We start from the raw sequence: 21299 nt of genomic DNA, 5'->3' as shown, positions 1-21299 counted from the left end.
TTTATCTGTTCTGTGTGCTTTGGTGCGAAAGCACCTCCCTGGGCTGTGTCACCTTCCTAGAGGAACGGCTGTGTATATACAAAGCACTGAATATCAATACATAAGGCTTTTTTCTGCTAGTGCACTGCAAAAATGGTTGTAATTTCTTAGCAGGGGGTTCAGTTTCACTCTCACCTCCTCGAAATTATCCTCTTGCAGGAACATGTACACCTGACAGTAGAAATAGATTCTATTTGGTATCGACAAATAATGAAGCAATTTTTCTCTTTTGTCTTACCTGAACTTTATTTGTATTGTACCGAAGGTATTGTAATTTTAGTTACAAGAAAGAAAGACTGATCTGCTGTGGTAAGTACAAAGGAAATAAAAAAATTTTTTCCTCACAGCATGCCAGGCCTTTGTAGAAAATAGAATAGGGGTTATTTGGAGAAAAGACATCTTATACACATCATAACCCTGGATTTAAATATGCTGTATGTGTGAGTGCTTAAGGACTGACTTCAAAGTCGTTGCATAGGTGACCTTAATTTGTGAACTACATCGTTTTTTGAGGGTTTTTTTATATTAATAGCATCCTTTTCTCCCTGCTTTTCACCTTTCTCTCCCCCCAAGAGTCAAACAGTTCTAGATAAAACTTACATTTAATTCTGTTGCATTAAAGGAAGTGGTGCATTTCGTTTTTCATCCTATAGGGTACTAATCATTATTATTGCAATTAAAAAGATAAAATGTTTCCTCTTTCCCCTCTTCTGTTATGTTTGTGTATATATTTTCAGATATGATTCTGGACCAGCAGGTGGGTTCTGGGCAGCTAAGTGAGGATGTCCGTCACCGGGTGCATGAGGCTTTACTGAAACAGCATCACCATCAGAACCAGAAGAAGCTGAGCAACAGGATCCCAATTGTAAGATCCTTTGCTGATATTGGAAAGAAGCAGTCTGAGCCCCATTCCATGGATAAAAATGGTAATGCTTTGTTTTGCATTTTGAGCCTTCAATAGCATCTGCCTGTTTGGTATTGCATGTGCTTTGTATCCCCAGCTTAACAGAGTGATTCTACTCTGAAAAGCTACCCTGTAAAACTGGTACCTTTTGCATGGGAGTGGCTCCTTTTATGCATTCAGAAACACACCTGCTCAAACTTGAAATTTGTCTATATTGCACAAGTCAGGGCTGGGCAGAGCTATTCAAGGGAACTCGCCGAGGTGTTGGAAGCTGCGCTGGTGTGCCACGGCACCCTGGGTGACTGACATGGCAGATTATTCCCACTGCAGCTCAGGTGCATGCTTTAGGTGCTCTGTGCAATTCCTCAGCCTGAGCTTGAGTGTCTTTGCACAGTGTTGCTCTGAGCTGTGGACAGGCTCCATCAGTGCCTGGATATTTTTGACTTCTGTTGACTGTCCAGGACCTATTTATTTAAAATGTAGTGGATTGTTGAAAATTTCTAAGCCTACAACAGTGTATTAGCTACAGTTCAACTGTTGCTTCAGATTTTATAGGTGAGTTTGAGGGGTTGAAAAATGAGGCAAACATTCCAAGATGACACTGTTGGAGAGGTCACAAAAGCTGTACCTTGTTCTTTCGGAAAATCCCTTTTGTGAAAATCAGGATAATGCAAATGAGAAATGTTTTCAGAATGGTTCTAGAGTAAAATATTGGCATAGTATTTTTTGGTTTTCTTGCTTTTACAGAAGATCTTACAAGTTGTATTATTGTTGCAGGTCATTATAATGAAAGATCATTTCTTTTTGCTCTTTCCTTATTTGCTTAAACAAAGGTCTGTGTTATGAAATTTGCAGCCAAATTTTGCATATATTTTTCAGTTAACTCTTATTCCAGAAATCATCTTGGCTGTAGTGAAATCTTAGTCACTTGTGCTGTCTCTCTGTTTCAGAGCCCTGCTGAGCTTCCCTATCACCTTGGGAAGTGGGGAGTGAGGAAACAGCTGTAGCACAGGAAGGTCAGGATTGCAGGAGGAATTTGTGTGCTTTGAGGCATAGGACAGAAGGGCAAAGAGTAGTCGTGTGGCTGCTCTGGAAAGATGGGGCTGTTGATATGAAGGTTGACTTGATTTCAAGGAAGAAACTTTTGTTTCAATCATTGCCATATAAAGTTTTAAGAGATCTAAATCTAGTTGCTTCCCTGGGAAGATTCTGAGACCTAAAAGGCAACATATAATTTCATCTGATGAGGATATTAAATAGAAACCTTAATTGTGTAAAAGTATCATTTTAGGAGTAAGGAAAAAATAATATTTACTAAGATGTGTGTGATTATGCATATGGATGCACAAGAGTAAATGTAAGTAGGATGATGGTTCCTCCTTTTTAAGGTAACTTTCTTGTTGTTTTATACAGCTTTTGCTGATGACTTTAAACAAATATTCAGGAAACACTAGAGAAAGTTAATGATATAATGATCCTGTACTTAATTTCCACAGGATGTAAGATGGCAGCTTGCATTCCATTAAGCTTTTTGCATTAGGTCTTATGTAATAAACAGACATTAGTTGCCTTAAGAAGAAACTTCAGGGCAAGCTGTGAAATTACCATGAGCTCAATTTTGTTAACTTTCTGTGTCTGTTAGTGGAACTGATGCAGTAATTCACTCCAGAAACATCTTGCTTTTGCCCAAGTTCCTTCTGGCAAACTTCCTAGCTCTTCCTAAATTTCCCCCAAAAATAAACTCTCATCAGGATAGCATCTAAGTCCATATGAAACACACTAATTTTATATACTCAGTGATTAAGTGATTCTCTTAAGTAGAGAGACACATTCTTACAGTTTTTCATTTGTCTGTCCCTGTTTTGCAAGATGAAAAAATGCTGAATGCATTGTTCATGTTCTTGTGTAGAAATGTCATAGAATACTCTGACCTCTGTTAAAAAAATCTTGGTCACTTTTACTGTGTTAATTTAAGTTAAATGTACCAATAAAAAAAATAAATATCCCATAAATTATATATGTATGTAAAAAAGTAGAATAACATAGAGATTTTAGGGATATTTATGAAAGTATATTTGATTTCTATCTAAATTACAGTGAAAAGTTCTAAGCATGAGCTTTTTGGACAGAGATTTTTTTAATCAGTTTAAAGCATTGCTCCTCTACTTGCATCATTTAAGTACTAATGCATGTTTGGCAGTCTCCTGGTTTGGCACCACCAAAATCAATGGTAGCCCTGTGATTAAACAAAGAGGATTTGTTTATTATCCATTGCCCATTCATTTAAAAGTCTGAATCTTACTTTACTAACTGAGTCTTACTTTACTGAGTCTTACTTACCTTGCCTGAATTGCATTTATATTAGTATTAGCTTTAGAAAAGGAAAATTTAGTCTAAATTTTTTTGTTTTAAAAGGAACTAGAATTTTTTCCCTTTTCAAGACAATTACAAATAAGCAGTTCAGGGGTCTGAGTGGCAACTATTGCCTGTGTAGTCCAGGATTTAAAAAGTGGGAAAGAGAGAATTCTGGAGAGCTGCCTAGTTTCAGGTACACTGGCTGCACCTCTTCTGGCGTACTCTTAGTTATTTCCTCACCCTGTGTAACTTGCAAGTGTACGTGGTGTATAAATTATTCAGGAATCTTCACTGAAATGCTCAGCTGTCAGGAACTCTGCTGTTCTTAGAAGCTTGACCAGGGGTAGCAGTGAGGTTCCTGATCATTTTCTCTGCCAGTGCCTCCCAAAGGCTGGAGTTCAGCTACAGTGTTATGCTCACTCAGCTGTAAGTTTCTTTTTCAGATTGCCAAGGAGTGTCTGTACAAGCTATTCATAGTAATATAAAAATGAGTTGTTAAAATGTAAGTTTGAATCACGTAAAAGAAAAAACTGAATATGTGTAAAAGAAAGAAAAATTAAGGTATATAAACAACTTATATTATTGTCCAAGACTGTGCTGTAAGACACATCTTGGTTCCCGAGGACAAACTGGTAAAATTCATTCAAGGCCTCATTTTAATCTGCTTATTCCCATTTGTCTTCAAACACTGTGTTATGTATGTGTTACATACATACAGAATGTATGAAGGAAGAACGTTTCTAATATTGCTGTCAGTAGCAGTATTTTTCTCTCCTTTTAATTAAAAGAAGGAATCAAAATATTGTTGCTTTTACTTTCTGGACGATAAGCTTAATTCCTAGAAGACTGGGGGAGGGAAACAAATCATCTCAGGTACTGCTGGTGAATTTACACCCCAGTTCACCCCTATCAGTATAGGAGTGTTCATAAAAAGCACGTGACAAGAGCTTCATAAGGGCCACTTGTTTGTTCCTGCTGAAATGAGACAGGGGAACTTGGACAGTTTTTCTGCACAAAAGGGAGTTCTCTCTTTGGTTAAATTTGGGGTTAGTGTTAGACAGTTTGGCTGGAAACAATCCTTAGCAGTCTGTTGATTGTAAAAAAGGGTGATTTAGAGCCCTAAGACCCTGATCTGTGGGTTATGTGGTACAGCTGAGGATTCAAACTCCCTTCTTTGTCCAAGTTCTTGACAATAGTAGCTTATCAATGTGTCAATTTTCAGATGTTCAGGAGCAAAGTTTGAAAATGAATACATGAATTAATTCAATATATGGCAGCACCATTGACAGGCCATTGTGATATCTTTGCTGGAAGATAGTTGTACATATGTTCTCCCTCCATTTTTCTTTGTTTATGAGTCTGTCAGACCATCTAATTAATTTGCTTTGTATTTAGTAGTATTATCTTTTGTTTACAATGGCTTTTCTTCACATCCTCTGCAGGGCTAAGATGTCAGGGTGCTATGGATTTACCATGCATTTTTAATGCTGCCATGCTGTGTTTAACTTTCACTTTTCATTAGGCATCAAAACTGTGAGAATTAAAAGCCTGCTTTTGATGTTCCAATAAAAACGACAGTCAAATTTGGCATAAGAGCAGGAAAAAATATTTTTTTTTATAGGCTAATTTGACACCAAATACCTAAAATAAAGGGTGGCAAATGATTTTAGCATAAATACTGTAAAAGACAGGTAAAAATATGAATTTTTTTCATTGGTAAATCATCTTTAGAAAGCTTGCTTTGTAAAGCAATTTAACCTATTTTTATTGAGATGAGTAGGTTTCACACTGTGATACCTCAGAACTGTGTTTGTAAATTCCTATGGCATGGTCTAAAAAGCCAAGGACAACTGCAAATATATGACACCTCTCTACTTTAGAGGAATGCTCAAGTGATTTTATAAGCCTCTCCTCTTTTATAAAAGGGGTTCTGAAATTCAGAGTTTTAAGCATGTGTGGCATGAAAAAATAACTGATTCTGTGAAAATGAAGTTAGGAAAAGAAGTTTTCATCATATAAACATTTAAGGGTTTTGACTGGCTATTTCACTTTTAGTCTAGGGGGTGTGTATATTTTATATATATATGTATGTATGAGTATAAAATGAAATCTAACTGGCCTTATACTGGTTAAAGTCCAAGAGGAAGGAACTCGGGAGAGGAGTATGGCCAACTAAGTTACTTGTATTTTCATGCATCTTGCTGAAGTGTTCTTTACCCACAATAACATGATCTTATCCCTGTTTTTTTGTTCCGTACTTAAGCCATTTATAAGAGCTTCTTCTCCCTTGAATTCAGAGCAGGCACATTATTAGTGTAAAAATTGGGTTACACCACACATCACGTCTAATTCTGAGAAATTCTGAAATTGCAAGCAGAGGTTTACTGGGATTCTGAAGAGCTTGATAAAAGCAACGGCAAATTAAACTTGGGATCTTCGGAGTTGTTAGCACGAGCTACTGAAACTGTTCATTTTGCCATGTTCTTTTTTAAACCTTTTCCCAGTTACTTCAGTTGGTATGATGGGCTGGTTTGGACTTCATTGTTTGTGGCCATATGAGCACAAGAAGAGATATTGGAGCCTATGCTTGTCGTAATTTATGATAGCATCCGTTAGTATCCTGAAAAGTCAAAATTCTCTGTTCTGTTATGGTGTTAGTTACCTTCTTCAGTTTCCCAGTCTTTTCTAAAGATCAGTTCAAAGATTTATGCCATAACTTGGAGCAAGCTTACAGCATGTGAAGCTTTCATGTCAATACTATCACATGGAGAAGGGTGGGCATGACCTGGAGCGCCATGTAAAGGGTGGGGAGGCTTAGGGAAGAACCCGGAGTACATGACCGTGCACTTTCATTTTGGGAGTAAATCACAACCGATGCCATTGATGTACTCCCAACTTTTCTGAAGTACTGGATCTGGATTAGGGGAATTGCTTCAGCTTACATTGAAGACAAGGTAAACTCAGAGTTTAGTTAATTCTGCCTTAAAGTCTCTAATGCTCTATTTTTTGTTCTAGATTCTTCTCAAATGAATGTATTTTAATCCGGTTGTATTTTCCACAAGTTTTTATACTACTAAAATATAACTTGTTCTTATGAACATTTTCATCTGATATTTATTCTTTCTTTCTCCACATTTCCTTGTACCCATGATAAAATGTGTAATCTGTATGTATAAAACTGTATCATTCATCTTTGTATTTCTTTATTTTGCTCTGTCTTTGTTGTGTCTGTCTCTAACAGGCTCATCTCATCTCTGTATCTTCCTCATCTCCTATCCTTTGGGTTCTGTAAACTCCCTGAAGGTTCAGAGGTAGTATAAATACCTATTCTTGCTTGGGCTTCAGATCATTTCAAATGTACACCCATGTCTTCATCTCAGTTTCTTGTCAGCATGCAACTTCTTGCTATAGTGATTTGAAAAAATACCTCAGGCCTTTGTCCGCAGCTGTGGCACACTGAAGAAAAGTTTGTGTGGAATTTGCTGTTTTAAGTTCATTTTCTTACATCTATTTGTAAAACTGCAAATCACAGCATTTTAGTTCATACTGCATGACTTCATGTGAATTATGCTTGAGATATTCAGGCCTAGCATTAGAAGAACAGCTAAAGCGACTTCCTCATCCTCATAAATTGCATATCACTAGTGAACACCAAATCTCCTTGTACTTACGGAGGTACAATGGAAGTGACATGATTCCCCACTGATTAAAAATGTTGATCATCAAGAGGCCTAAAGGCATGCACACACACACACACACAATCCAGCCTGCAGAAATGCTGTCACTGCTCTATTAGAATTTTATCATATACTGAAGAAAGCTTACTGTTTTTCAATCTTTGAGTTCTATCTGGACAGTGTTGTGCATTCAGACTTGGAAAACTGATGAATAGTTGCAGTGAAAAGTCTGAAGATTGAAGTTTGAAAATCAGGATTTTTTTTTTTCTGAATGGGCAGAAATATGTATGGTTTGGAAAAATAAGCATCTTCTTTTCTGGTTTAGTTTCCTTTGATATGCTGGTTTAGTCCAGTTTGTTTCCATTAACTGTGATTTGTGTCTGACTATATTGTTCTGCGTTTTTGTCATTGATGTTCTAGAGACATCTTGGATTTTGAATAATAACCACAATGCACATAGTTAAATGTCTGAAGTTCTACATTTTAGGGAGGAAAAATATCTTACATGTGACATTAATTTACTGGGATTAATTTTTTTTTATATTTGCCAGGACTAACTGTCTCAAAAATACCAAAATATCTGCAGATGCAAACTTCTATTACTGTAGCTTTTTTTTTTGTTTTGTTTTTAAGTGTCTTGACTTTGCATGAAAGTGTTTTTTCTGTGTATTCTTGCTGTAGTCAAAGCTCTGGAAATTTCACATTCTCTGAAAAAGACACTTATTTTTTATATATGCAAGTTTTTTTAAAACGTAATTTAAAATTGTGCTAGTATTGGCTTTTTATTACATAGAAAAGCTGTTACAGCAATTATAGCATGGTTTTATCTGTTATGTATTAAGTTCCTTTGTATGTACCCTGGATATTTCAATTATACCACATTGTGTATTTGATACTTAAAACTGAATGGCTCAGATGAATTCTCGAAGAATGCAACTCTTCATGTGCTTTATGTAGGTGGCCTGCAGATTAAATGGAGGCTTCAGCTTTAAAATGACTCAAAATATTACATTATACTCTTGAAGAATAAAGTTCTGTGTTTACCCCATACAACGTGTAAATAACCATTTTGCTTGGAGTGCTGAAATGGAACTGGTGAGGAGAGGGCAGGAAAGGGTGGAATGATGAGGCTGTTGCTGCTCTTATTACTTCTTGTAGGGACTTGATGGTTTATGCCTTCACCATTCTTAGCAGCCCATATTTTCAGTTTAAACAAAAGAAGTAATAAACCATGAGAAATGTTTAAAATCTGGCTAGAGTTTGGGATTACTTTGGAGGGCTTTTTTGTGAGAAGTGATTACCTGTTGTCTACCTTGTATCTTTGATTGTTACTCAATACAGTAAAAAACCCAAACTTGTTGTTCCATGATCCAGAAATCTGTCTGAAGTTGTAGAGCTATTTAAACATGTCTTTCTGCCTCAAGGTAAAACTTGTGTTCTTTCAGATTACTCCAGCATATGGGTAAATCAAAGTTTGAGGTCTTCTGTTGGCACAGAAAAAGAACATATGCTATTCTTAAAAACTTCACATACTTACTGGTAGTGGCTTTTTTCCCTTGTATGTATATCTTTATATATTTTTCTCCAAAAAGAAAAGTGGACACAATGTTTAAAGGTCCTCTGGACTGTTATGCTGATTGTTTTGGAACCTCCAATTTTGATGTTAAAACTTCAATATTTAAATAGGTGCTCCATGCTCTGACTCCTTTGTTGGTCAATATTTTTTCCTCTGGCAGATGTATCTGCTCTCATTTTCTTGAGTTTTTGGGTCCAGAAAAAAAAAAGTGTAAATGTCTAATTAGCAGCAGAAAGATAATGAACTACTATTTCTGTTACTTTCGTTTTTATCTCATTTCTTTAAAATGTAATATGTATATTAGTATAAGTAATTATTACAACTATTTCCCTTTTCATACATCCTAAGGTATAGAGGAGTGTGTAAAACAAAAAAAAAAGAAGAGTCAGCAGGTTTTATATTACAAGATTTTAGGTTCTTCGGGAGTAAGTCAAGACAGAAACTTCCCCTGAGCACCTTATGCCTTTTCTGTTTGAATAAGTGGAAGGGTTTTATTGGTCACATTAATAAAACCTCCAAAATAGGACAGAAATAAAATTTATATAATTTTTTATATTAATGATTTTTAATAGCTGTAATATTACAGGATGATTCCTATAAAAATAATTCAAGGAGTGCTAAATAAACAATACAGAAAAAAAATTACAATGTGAACTAGTTCGCTGGGATGCATATTGTAAAGATGATAGTGTAACAATGATGGAACTCTGTTTTTCTTTCAGTTCTAATTAAAACAGACAAATTGAATGACTGCTTCTAAATACGTTGTATATGTAATAATTCTGGCTTCTGTTTTGTGAAAGTTTTCTCATGTGACATTTAGGAATGAATAGCCTCTTTTTATATTAATTCCTTCAATTTACAGTAATATGTGGATTTCTAAAATCACATTTTTCATATGTAAATTCTCATCCTGACTTTATTTTCATTCTACCTGCTTAGATTAACATGCTTGTCATGTCTGTTTGCCATTCTCTGTTTGTTTCACTGTAGAGCTGAACAAAAGCCCTGATTTCTATTCTTATTTTGATCTGTCCTTTTCCTGAATCAGAGAAAAATGGAAATATTTGCAGTTTAAAGATAGATACATTTAATAGTAAGATTTCTAGTAATATATTTTTAAACATTCTGTTGCTGTACTACCTAATCAAAGTGCAGTATCTCTGTCTGTGCTGCCAGGATGCACACATGAGTCTAAAACCTGTTTCATGTCATGGGAGATTTGTCTAGTAGAAAATGACATGCTGATTTTCACAAAAACCAGCATTTTCCTTGAGCAAGTGTTTCAACTGGGAATTAATGGCCAGGGATCCTGTATTGCTCAGCTGTGACAGAAACTGGATACTTCAGCATTTTGGCAGTGGCTGAGGTGCTCTTGAAGTCTCTGTTCCTGTTCAGGCTGGATCCTGCAAAGTGTTCATGTCCTGGCAGTGGCTGAGGACGTGTCTGGGCTGCAGGTGTGAGTCCCGGCAGTGTGAGGGGCCACGCTGCGGCTTTTGGAATTGCCCAGACAATGTGCCTAGCTTAGGACTTTCTAACTGTCTTCATCTTCAAATATCATGAACATATGGTCTTTGTTACTGTGCAAGTTTAGGTTGATTTTCACCAGAACCAATGTTTTCACATCATCATTTCTCAGTCATATGAGAGACTTTATTCGCTATGGAAACAAATATATGCTGGGCACGAGATGCTGACTCTGGGCCAGTTGGACTCTGTAGTTATTCCTGGGTATGTGTTAGGGCAGTAAGAGATAGTTGGCTCATGTATTTGGTAATTTCCCTTGTACTTTATTCTGGTGTTCAGAGCTGCGTGTGGCTTCTGACATGCCAGAGAGGGAGAAACAGTGAAGGGAACAGGGCATGGCCTGTGCCCCTGTGGGGTTTGTGTGCTGCCCTATTGCCAGCCCCACAGCCGGGCTGTGTACGGTGGGCTCTGGCCATGTGCAAGGGCAGTGTTGGCATTACGTAAAAATATGCTTTGTATGACACAGACTTGTTACTTGGCTCTTTTTTCTTTTTGAGCTTCTGTTGGCAAAATTTTGTTGGTCAAAAGACTTGCTCTTTGTTTCCACAAGACTGAGGTGTGTTTAAACATTTCTCATCTTGAGATATTTTTAAAACTTCTTTAAAATATTTTACTAAATCTTCACTGGACTTTTTTTGAAAATGTGTTTGTTGAAACATTTGTTTTATACCTGTCTATATCCACATTTTTCAATACTGAGCTTATAAATCAGTTAATTTCCAATGTATTTATTTTTATACCGGTCCATTTTTACGTTGTTTTTTGTAGCTTTTATAATCAGGACATCCTTATACACATGAGTAACTTTGTAAAAATTTGTAATCCTATTTAAGTCAATGAGGATTACTTTTGTAGGCAGATATTGCCCAAAGTTTTCAGCTCCTCTAATTATTTAAAAAAGCTGTGTGAAGGCAGGACTTTCCCCAAATATGTATCTTTAGAATTGTATGCTTTAATTGGTATAGAAATTTTGTCTTCTCGTGTTCAGCAGTATCTTTTATATTTTCTAAATTTCCTTCTCACATTCCTAACTGCACATGATGAATATTCTGTCTTTTGAGAATGTGCTATTCTAAATAAGTTTCTAATTAAAATGCCATGTTTAGGTTCATCATATATCTATGATATGAAATGTGCAGAGCTCTAATAATTGTGTCATTAGATGTTGCTTTATTTGTAGAACTTTTAGTATTCTGTAATAATGATACTTTTTTTAGCAGGTCAGGTTGTTTCCCCACAGGCTACTCCAGCCTGTATTGAAAACAAAAATGATGTGAGCAGAGAAAACAGCACTGTTGACTTTAGCAAGGTAAGTGTCCACTGATGGTGAAGAGAACTTCCTGACTACCAAACAGATATTTAAAATTAAATAAAATGAATCCATGTGAGTCAGGAAAAGCTGTAAAGTGTAGATCTTACTTTAGCATGGAAGTTTTGTGTGCACTGCAGTATAGTTTCTCTATGATAAAACAGAATCTTACATTTTCTTTCTAAATTATATGTGACAGGAAATCACAGTTTAGAAACACAGATAAATTTAATATCATAGGTATATATTTGTAGGGGAAATTTTACATATTAACAGAAAATTGCATAAGTACGAAAGTAATTCAGAATTCCTATAATTCACCTCAGATTTTTACTTTCTGTAGAAGTGATGCATGAATGCAAACTATGCTTTTTATAACCTGAACTCGTGGATTCCAGATGTCTCAAACAGAATGTGTTTCTGTAAACCTATAACTTAATTCTTCTGGCAAGCCAAGATATTTCAGTACACTTTACAAAAGATGTTAACTGTTCAGTAGTGGAGATTGCAATGACAGTTCAATGTTAGATAGCAAAGAAAAGCAAACAGCTTCTCAGCTTTAATGTGAAGGAGAATCCTAATTTGTGTAAGAAGTCTGTGTGTACCTAAGACAGTCACAATGGATACAGATGACAGGCCTGACAGGGATAGATGACTTCAGCTGACACATTAATGCAGCAAAGGTTGAGAAGTGAAGAAAGGTGATTTAAACCAAAATTCTGAAGAACAGCACTTTGAGTCTGTTGAATTTTAATGTTAGTGCAGCTGAGCTAAAAGTAGAGTTATGTGATTGCTCCATCTGGTGCCAGACTTATTTCCTAGCAGCAGTAGCTATTTGCATCATTTGAATTTTTGACTGAACATTCCAGACTATGAATCGTATATGGCTGAAATAAGAGGGGAAACAGATCTTTCTGTCAATGACAATGAGGAAAAAGGAGGCTGGCTGGGAATGTATTATGAACTATATTTCTATAGAGGCCATGAGAACATCTATGAACAGTGGCAGGTTGTTAAAAATTTAATGTTAATCCTTTAAGCATATTTCAAACTAAAATGATATTACTTTAAAGAGTCAAGTGCAATATTGGTCTCATGATATTTATATTAAAGTCTTAAGTAAAACAAATTGGTTTTGCAAGTGTTCTAATATCAAGGTGTAAAATTTGTAAAGGATATAAAATATAAATAAAATTGTCTATTCAAAATAAAGCTATGCAGAAGTGAAGGGAATGGCATAAGTTTCAGTAGTGCTTTTCGTGAGCATTTTTCCAGTTGCTTTGAGTGTTGTAGGATCCAAATCCCAGTCAGTTGTCTAACTGCAATTCCGTTTGTATTAAACAAGAATGGGAGTGGCATCATTTGATCCTTCACTCATTATTTTTGTAGTGCTGCATCTTTGCTGATCAAAAGAGCTCTTCCCATTTAAACTAGCTGGAAGAATAATCAACATTTCATCTTCTTCTAACCTCAACAGTGATGGATACCAATAAGCATGTCAGGAATATGAAAGGAACGACTTTTGTTAGGAGGAATGAAATAGCAGTAAAGGATTGTAATCTAATATCTTCCTTTTTGGCCAACTTTAAATAGATCCATTTATCCTTTTGAAGATGCATAAGTTCAGTTTCCCCTTGAAATGTGCTATTGCAATAACTCCCAACGGTTATAATTGGAATTATATGCACAGATTGAGAGGAAAGTAGAGCAGTACACTAATTTTCTCTAGTGTATTGTGATTTCTTGCTCTAATTTTGTTCCAGATATTAATTTCATTTATCTTCTACAAAAAAAGCACCTTTGACTACCTCACATATTCTCTCCTTGCTAATCTTCTCCCTTGGGCTCCATCTAGTATTCCAAATTTGGAGTTGATTCAAAAAGCTGACTTAATCTGGATACAGCATTGAGACTGTGTTGATTGTATTGGTATGTGTCCATGAAAAATGTGAGACAGGCACTGAAAGCTGTCTTGAGTGTTACCTCAGTGGCATGGAGAGAGAGATGGTTTGTGCTGTTTGTAAATGTGTCACTCCTCTTCCTCTGCTGCCACCACCAGGACTTTGTGTTCTCAGGGTGATGTGGAGGTGATTTGTCACAGCACCACTTTACCCTCCTGTCTGAGTAGAAATAGGAGTGATGGTTCAAGAACTTCATCTGGCTCATTTCTACTTTTTACACCAAAGACTGGAGGGAACATTAATTGTCCTGAAAAACAAAATGTATAAAGAGGACTGTAGATCCACTTCCCCTCTCCCATACCGACAGAGTTTGGCATTTCAAATATCATGTGAAGCAAATTACTTGTTTTGAGTGCTGGTTGACCTGCTTATAAATAAATTTGATTAATATGTTTTACTAAGAAGGGATGTTGGGTATCTTTTTTGTCTCCATGTTGGTCTGTGTTGGTTTCAGGGTAGATGTCCACCACTCTTCAGTCTTTGAGTTGCTCTGAAGAGACATGGCCTTTGCATTAGTTATTTAGTTTTATATTTATTGGAGCTTGCCGGGACTATTTAGGGTCAGGTCAGGAATGGGGTGCAGGTTAGGGTGCAGATGAAGGTGCACATCAGGTCTCTCTAGCTAAAGACCTGGGATATGAGATGTACTATGGATAGGTTAGATAAAACATTCAATATAGGTAGCTTCTGCCACTGCCATAAATGTGTTACTCCAGGACCACCTCCACTCTCATTATGCAGTGAAAGCAACACCTCTGGGACTTGGCTGTGTCTGCTCAGTTTGCTCCTGAGTTCCTCAGTTTGCTGCCAGCTACTTTCCTTTTAATGGGGCTCTCTTCACTACCTAAACAATATTAGAATCTCAAGCTGATAAATAGTACAGAAACTATCTGATAATACCTTCTGGTAGACAGAAGACAGAATCTTTATTTCTAATATGAATCTTGGGATCTGTTAGAGGACCTCAATGTCATAACTGTAGCATGTTGTATATGTGACGTTAATTATTAAATGTTAAATGCATTAAAATGTTAAATCCATCCATTAACAAGGTAAACTCAGCACAGAATGCACATTTCTTACATGCCTGAAAGACTGCTTTCTTCCTCTCAATTGCAAATAACCTGCAACACCGAAATTAGGTGCAGAGTGAGCCTTAGTTATGTATTTAATCCTGAAGAGTTATTTAATGATTTGAGTGGAGAACAGAATTTACCTCACTTTTTCAATTGAAGGCCTCCAACCTTCCGGTTGATGTGGTTCTTGTTTAACTTTGTGAGGGGTTTAGTCATCTTTGTAGCTTAGGGAAGCATTAGATATCTCTTTGTGATCTCAGCAAACCAAGATTTCATTACACAGGCAACTGTGTTATATCTGAATTCTGATTTAGTGCCAGAGCCATTTGCAAGAAAACAATTTTCTAAATATTACCAAAAACTATGCAAACTAGTACTGACAGATGGCTGTAAGATAGACATTAAAATGGTCCACTTTAACAGTTTATATTGGATTTGGTTGCTGTTGTTGTGTTTAGATTAATAAAAGGAAAGCAAATGACAAAATTCATGCATTTTGAAATGTAGACAATACTGGTGCATAATTAAATCAGACATACATTATATACTTTATTATTTCATGTCAGTCTTTGTTACAGAGTAAAATCTAGAGTCATACATTCCTACGCAAATACCTTGAGCTTGTTACAGCAATGTCATGATGAAGCTGTGTCTGTTTTTCTATTATCCTACAAAAGTCAACATCACTGCCTAAAATTCCAAAGTTTTTCTTCTGTTTTGTTCTTTCAGTTTGCTCTTGAGACAGTCAATGCTCACGATAGCTTTTTTTCTCTTACTTTCAGCAGAAGGGCAACTGCCTTCTGTTAAATCTGAAAACAAAAATACATCTCAGAGTAGAAAAAGGAAAATTGTATGTAGTGGAATCCAATGCTCTTCTCAGTGAGATAATAACACAACAACTGTGAGCTACGAATTAATGATTTCCAGAATTGTTAATTATGGAAAAAAAATAGGTGTCTTAACTTCTTCTACTGTTATGATTATTATCAAGTATTCATGCTGTTATGAGTATAGATAAAAAGCATTACTAGGAAATTAATCCTATATTCTTAAAAATATTTTCAATTTGATTTGTTGTCTTTATGAATTAATTCAGTAGTGCTTTGTTTCAAAGAAAAATCGGTCAAATAATTTATGTCTAATTTGGATTAGAGAAAGATTTTTATTTAAAAAAAAATATGCAACAGACAAGACCAGTGGAACTGCATAACTGAAATAGATAATGTTGTAGTGCAGATTGGAAAGTTTCTGTCAACAAAGCAGGGGGGGGGAAAAATTCCCTTTGAGTAACTTGTAGGTTGTAATTTAATATACTTCTCCCAGGTTGACCTACACTTCATGAAAAAGATACCACCTGGAGCTGAAGCATCAAACATCTTAGTTGGTGAACTGGAGTTCCTGGACCGTGCTGTTGTGGCTTTTGTTAGGTTGTCTCCTGCAGTGCTGCTTACAGGACTGGCTGAAGTTCCAATTCCAACCAGGTACAGTTGGGCTGATTTTGCTTTGTGTTTTCCTGAGTACTTTGTGGAAACAGGGTGATGTGACCCTCTGCTTTGCCATTTACTGAGTGAGGAATTTGGTTTGCTCTTTAACAAAGACATCAGCCTTCCACTTGTCCTATAAATGATGTGTGGGTGTATTCAGACACTTGCTGGTTGTGAGTACTTCAGAGATGTAAAAATGTAGGTTATAACACACAGTTTATCCTATACAAACTGGTATTACTCCAGATGAAGCACTAAGGTGAAGTATTCAGCTTTGTAGAATATTCCATCTGGAACTGAAACTACTTGTGTGATACTGCATAATTATGTACAGAACTGAAAAAAATGAAGAAAGAATTGAGAAAAGGCAAAAAGCAAACTGTGTGATTTGGTTAACTAGGGATAGTGAGTGAATGGATGCAGAACATGCTGTAAATATGTTCTAAAATTTGTACTTCAAAAATTTGCTTTGCATGGTAGGGAAGGTGAACCATAAATTTTTATTTGATTACTTTTTTCCAAGTTGAAACTTTTTCTGATGGAGTACTTTGGTTCTGAAAACAAATTATGAGGAATTAAAAGTCTAAAATAGTCCTTGTATTCAAATAGAAGGTGTTGGGATAGATCCATGGTTACATTGTGTATGTTAAAATATTGTCTTTTGCATTTCAATGAAACTGAGAATTTTAGTTATTTAAGTTGAACAAATTCTCTGCCTTTTATAGAACTTTATGTGCCTTCAGCCTCAAGTAGAAACTGTCCAGAACCTTAATGGCAATAAAAATAATTTAAAAATTATTTTAATTTGTGTTAATTTAACTTCTCCAATATTGCAATAATATATGTAACCCCAGCCCTTCTGTTGAATTAACTGAATTAAATAAATTAATGTGTTCTGTACATAAATTACAATTGAATACATTTATTATGTAAGTTAAGGTTTGTTATGTAAGGAGGTTTTGGTAGTCTCAATCAAGACTGACTGCTAAGCTTATGATGTATTTTTGGAAGCTATTTTCACTTTTTTTTTTTTTCTAAGCAGAGCTTCATGTTTAAATGCATGTGTGAACAACTCGAAGGAGATTATATATAGTGTTTATCTGATAGATTCTTCTAGTCCACATTTTAAATAAATATTTCTGTAATATTTGTATGAATTTCAACCATCTATCCTTTGCAATTTCTCAAATTTACCTTTAATTTGCAGATTTTTGTTTATTCTTCTTGGACCGCTGGGTAAAGGACAACAATACCATGAGATTGGAAGATCAATTGCCACACTAATGACAGATGAGGTATTTTTATTCATGGTTCAGTTTTGTACTAACTGAAGAGGTTTAATAGGGAATCTCCAATCCTTCAGATGAAATGTGGCTAATCATTCTGGTGATGACAACGAGCGTTCTAGTTCATTTCATGATCCTGTGACAGCCCAGATTATCCTGCTGTAAGGGGATAACAAAATGAGAAACAATATTCACAAGCAAAGATATCTTCACCAATAAGGTTCCATTTTTCACATTTTGCTTTCCAGTGGATTTAATTTTGTTTAAGCTGCAAAATCTCTGGAATACTTAGCAGCCGTAAGGATGTTTTTCTGTAGCAGCTGGAATTTCTTAAGAGAACTATATACCAGAAGTTATTTTCAGTTGAAGCTGAGATTGTTTGCTCAGTGGGAACTTTACAAAGTGTGTTCTATTTCAGAGAAGAAGGGTCATTATTTTAGAAAGGGTTCCTTTTTCCATCTCTTTTTCCTCCCACACATACTTCTCAATTTTTCACAGGTATTCCATGATGTTGCTTACAAAGCAAAAGACCGCAATGACTTGGTGTCTGGAATTGATGAGTTTCTTGATCAGGTTACTGTTCTCCCTCCTGGAGAGTGGGACCCAACAATTCGAATAGAACCACCTAAAAATGTTCCCTCTCAGGTTTGTACAGTGTAAAATTCGAGCGCTTTTAAAAGTTGTGATGAATTTTTATTATGTAGATTTAAGTCTCATTAATTTAGCATTTAGCAGAGTTTTGCATGGTCTTTTTATTTTAGGTTAATTTTCTTTAGGAGAACCCTTGGGCTGCAAGCATACAGTGTAGTGATGACATTTGGTTTAGTTCAGTACTAGTTATCTCCTGAGTAAATACAGGTAGTTGTATCTAAAGATAGTAAATTTAGGGGTAAGTGGTCTTAGGCATCCTTGATTATTCCAAATAGCCATGGTTTACTTTTGTTCTAAGCTTATTGCAAGAATTGATCAAAGCTTGTTACTCTTTAAAATGTTTTCTGATTCAAGATTTTTTTGTGATCAATTCCTTAAATTTGACAGAATCACAATTCTTTTTACTATTAACTGTCTAGTAATAGAACAGCTTATGAGGAGGTTATGTTGAAGAATCTTAAAGTAAATTTTTTATGTTTAAGCTTTTAACTTTCAGAGCCTATTTCAGTGCTAAAACCCCTGAGAAATATCTTTTCCTTCTGGTAGGAGAAGCGTAAGATCCCAGGAGTGCCAAATGGAACTGCAGCCCACGGGGAAGCAGAACATCCTGGGGGACACTCTGGACCAGAATTGCAACGCACTGGAAAGTTAGTGAGAACATATTCAAAATCCTAAGTGTTCAAAGTGATGTTCAAAAGGAATCACAAGGGTCTGGTTCTCTCTCAGAAGTGTCTTGGCACATGATTTCTTTCAGGCATTTGTCCTGGTTTGCGTGTGCCTTGTAGCTGAAGAGGACAATGCCTGCTCGTCTGCAGAGAGCAGGAGAGGGCAAGAGGGTTTGAGTTTCCTAATTGTATTTATTGCAAGCTCCTTTCTCTAATATTTACAAAGGGAAGACCTCTCTTAAACTTAATTAATGTTATTTGGTTTTGTATAGGATGAAGTAAAACTTGGTATAGTATTGTGCCGTATATTATGAATCCTTAGAGCTGTTTTGTAGTTGAAGTTCCTGGGTTGTGCAGCTCTAGAATTTCTTTTTTACCTCAGTAAGCCGTGATATGTCCTGGTACATGAGGCTGTGGTTACCCTGGTGGCTGCAGTATACATCAGAATGAAGAATTTGTCCCAAGGAATACTTGCTTTATCTCATCTAATATGGTGTGGTGTCCATCAGCTGTCAATGGCTGCCTTAATGCAGTGTAGTTAGGCAACAGATGTTTCTTTTAGTTTGCTGCCTCCTGATATTTAAATATTTTCCCTGCCTTTAGCATGAAGCTAAAGATTCAGCTGCAGTGCTGGTGTACACTGGGGCAGAGGAGATGATGGCCAGTCTGGCTGGAAGTTGTTCTCACCAGAGAACCTGCTAATTTACAGCTTGAAGGATTGTTTTAATATTTAGGAGATAGTAGCACTACACGTTCTTCTTTACCTCAGCAGCATCTGATCCATTGTGTGCCTGTGAGGAAAAGAGCATTGTGGGGTTATTTACTCTAGCTGTATGGTATTTTGTAAGGGAGCGTCTGTTCCTAAATATTTGATTATATTTGACACAGTGTAAATGACAAAAGATGACAGCTCTTGTCCTTGAAAAATGGTAGCATATACTCATTTCTATCATCAAGTGTATTTAGGAACAGCTTCTCAAATAAAGAATGTGAAGCTCTGTATATAAATGTGTGGGCAAATAGCACTGTGATACGTCTCTAATTAAACAAATGCAAAGAATTATTTCATGTAATAAACAGTTTGACTTAGTGCATGGGAGCAAGCAACTGTTCAGAACTTTGGAGTATGGGTGATTAGTTGAAAAATTTATAAAAGAGACATGGAAATTAGTTTGCTTTAAAACCACAATAATTTCCTGGTTGGAGTTACAAAGACAGGCTTCCTAAACTTATTTTTTTATGAAGGGTCAAACATAAGAGTATGTATCATTTGATCAAGGAACAGTAGCTTCTCTGCAGTGTGGTTGAAGCAATACTGTAGAAGAAAGTTTTTTATGCTACCTTAATTAATTTGAGCTCTTCTATGTTTTCTTTAGATTTTTTGGAGGATTAATTTTAGATATCAAAAGAAAAGCTCCCTTCTTCTGGAGTGACTTCAGGGATGCTCTCAGTCTGCAATGTCTGGCATCATTTTTGTTTCTCTACTGTGCTTGCATGTCTCCTGTCATCACATTTGGTGGTCTGCTGGGAGAAGCAACTGAAGGTCGTATAGTATGTGTTAAATCTGAACTTTTAAAACAAACTTACATTCCTAGTTTTGTGGTTAGTATTTCCTTACTGTTGCATGAATCACCTTTATATATTGGTGTTTCATTGTTTAGAAGGCTACGGACTAAGACATTACAAAAAGAACCTGTTTGAAAATTTATGGACACTTCTCTCTGTATCATATTCAGAGTGCAATAGAATCGCTGTTTGGAGCATCCATGACTGGAATTGCCTACTCTCTTTTTGGTGGACAGCCTCTCACTATACTTGGCAGCACAGGACCAGTTTTAGTGTTTGAGAAGATCTTATTCAAATTTTGCAAGTAAGTGAAGATCATGACATTCATCATCCTTCATTTGTTGTGAGATGAAAGTAGAAACACCTGTTCCAAAGCTGAAATCCTAAACAGTGCAATACAAGATGAATTGTTGCCTTTATCATGTTGCAGAGTCCAAAAATTATGCAGTGAATTGGTAATGCAGAAAAGTGAATATTCTTAAATTTTGGGCCTTTGTTGCTTTTAAACTCTCCTTCATCCCTTCCCTCAGCAGCTTTGAAGGGAATGACAGCTTCAGGATGTTTGTGGGATTGTTTTTTTTTTGGTTTGTTTTTTAATTTTATCATTCTCTACTCTGAGACAGTAAATTTAAATCAGTGGTTTATCTCATCCCTCATTTGAAAGGTGTTGCCTCTCACCAAGAAAGTAAGTGCAGTAGAAGTGGTGTCCTCTTTCAATAGTCACTAATACAGACCGTGCCATTCCCTCACCTGGACAGAGGCGGTGAAGTGTCACACCAGAAGAGCCACATTTAGGCTAAAGTGCTCTACTTGACATATCTCTGCCACACTGTGGATAAAAATGATGTCTCCATTTGGAAGCCATCATGCTTCTCTGCTCTCCAGTCTGCTTTCCTCATTGCTGTGACAGGGACTTCTGTGCAGGATCTCCTGCACACCACAGAGCAGGAAACCTCGCTTAGCACTCAGATTTTCTCGCACCTTCAGACAGACCTTTCAGTTTTCTGTGATAATGTCACTCGGTGTGTTTGGAGCTCTATTATCATATGCAATAAGCTTACAGAATTTTGATGAAAGTTGTTATAGCTACTCTTTCACAGCTTAAAAAGAAATTGGCAGGTGTTGGCTGTTCACAAAGCAGGATATGGGATAAAGAGTGAGTGGACCTTATACACTTCATGTGTGTGACTACTCTCAAAGCTGCTCGTGTGATCACTTAAATG

The 21299-nt window shown here is 36.2% G+C and overlaps 1 protein-coding gene across 9 annotated transcripts in view; it reads left to right on the top strand.

Moving 5' to 3' along the window:
* SLC4A10 (solute carrier family 4 member 10) overlaps positions 1-21299 on the top strand; it is a 148762-nt gene that overhangs the window by 92942 nt on the left and 34521 nt on the right. For 8 of the 9 annotated variants that reach the window (XR_002865979.2, XM_086898586.1, XM_086898587.1 and 5 more), the window contains 8 exons: positions 777-965; positions 11296-11387; positions 15748-15905; positions 17116-17203; positions 17693-17839; positions 18392-18492; positions 19887-20061; positions 20247-20380. Coding sequence is in view for 8 of the 9 variants with exons in the window: in XM_086898586.1 (XP_086754712.1) it covers positions 777-965; positions 11296-11387; positions 15748-15905; positions 17116-17203; positions 17693-17839; positions 18392-18492; positions 19887-20061; positions 20247-20380 (1084 nt within the window). In the remaining variant the exon portion in view is untranslated. The remainder of the gene's footprint in view (positions 1-776; positions 966-11295; positions 11388-15747; positions 15906-17115; positions 17204-17692; positions 17840-18391; positions 18493-19886; positions 20062-20246; positions 20381-21299) is intronic. The other variant, XM_023931114.2, reaches the window with a different exon arrangement.

This window comes from Cyanistes caeruleus, chromosome 7 (genome assembly GCF_971803275.1).
Source record: "Cyanistes caeruleus chromosome 7, bCyaCae1.hap1.1, whole genome shotgun sequence".
NCBI lineage: Eukaryota > Metazoa > Chordata > Aves > Passeriformes > Paridae > Cyanistes > Cyanistes caeruleus.
Note: the sequence above shows the minus strand (reverse complement) of the source record. Positions and strands in the feature narration are given on the sequence as shown.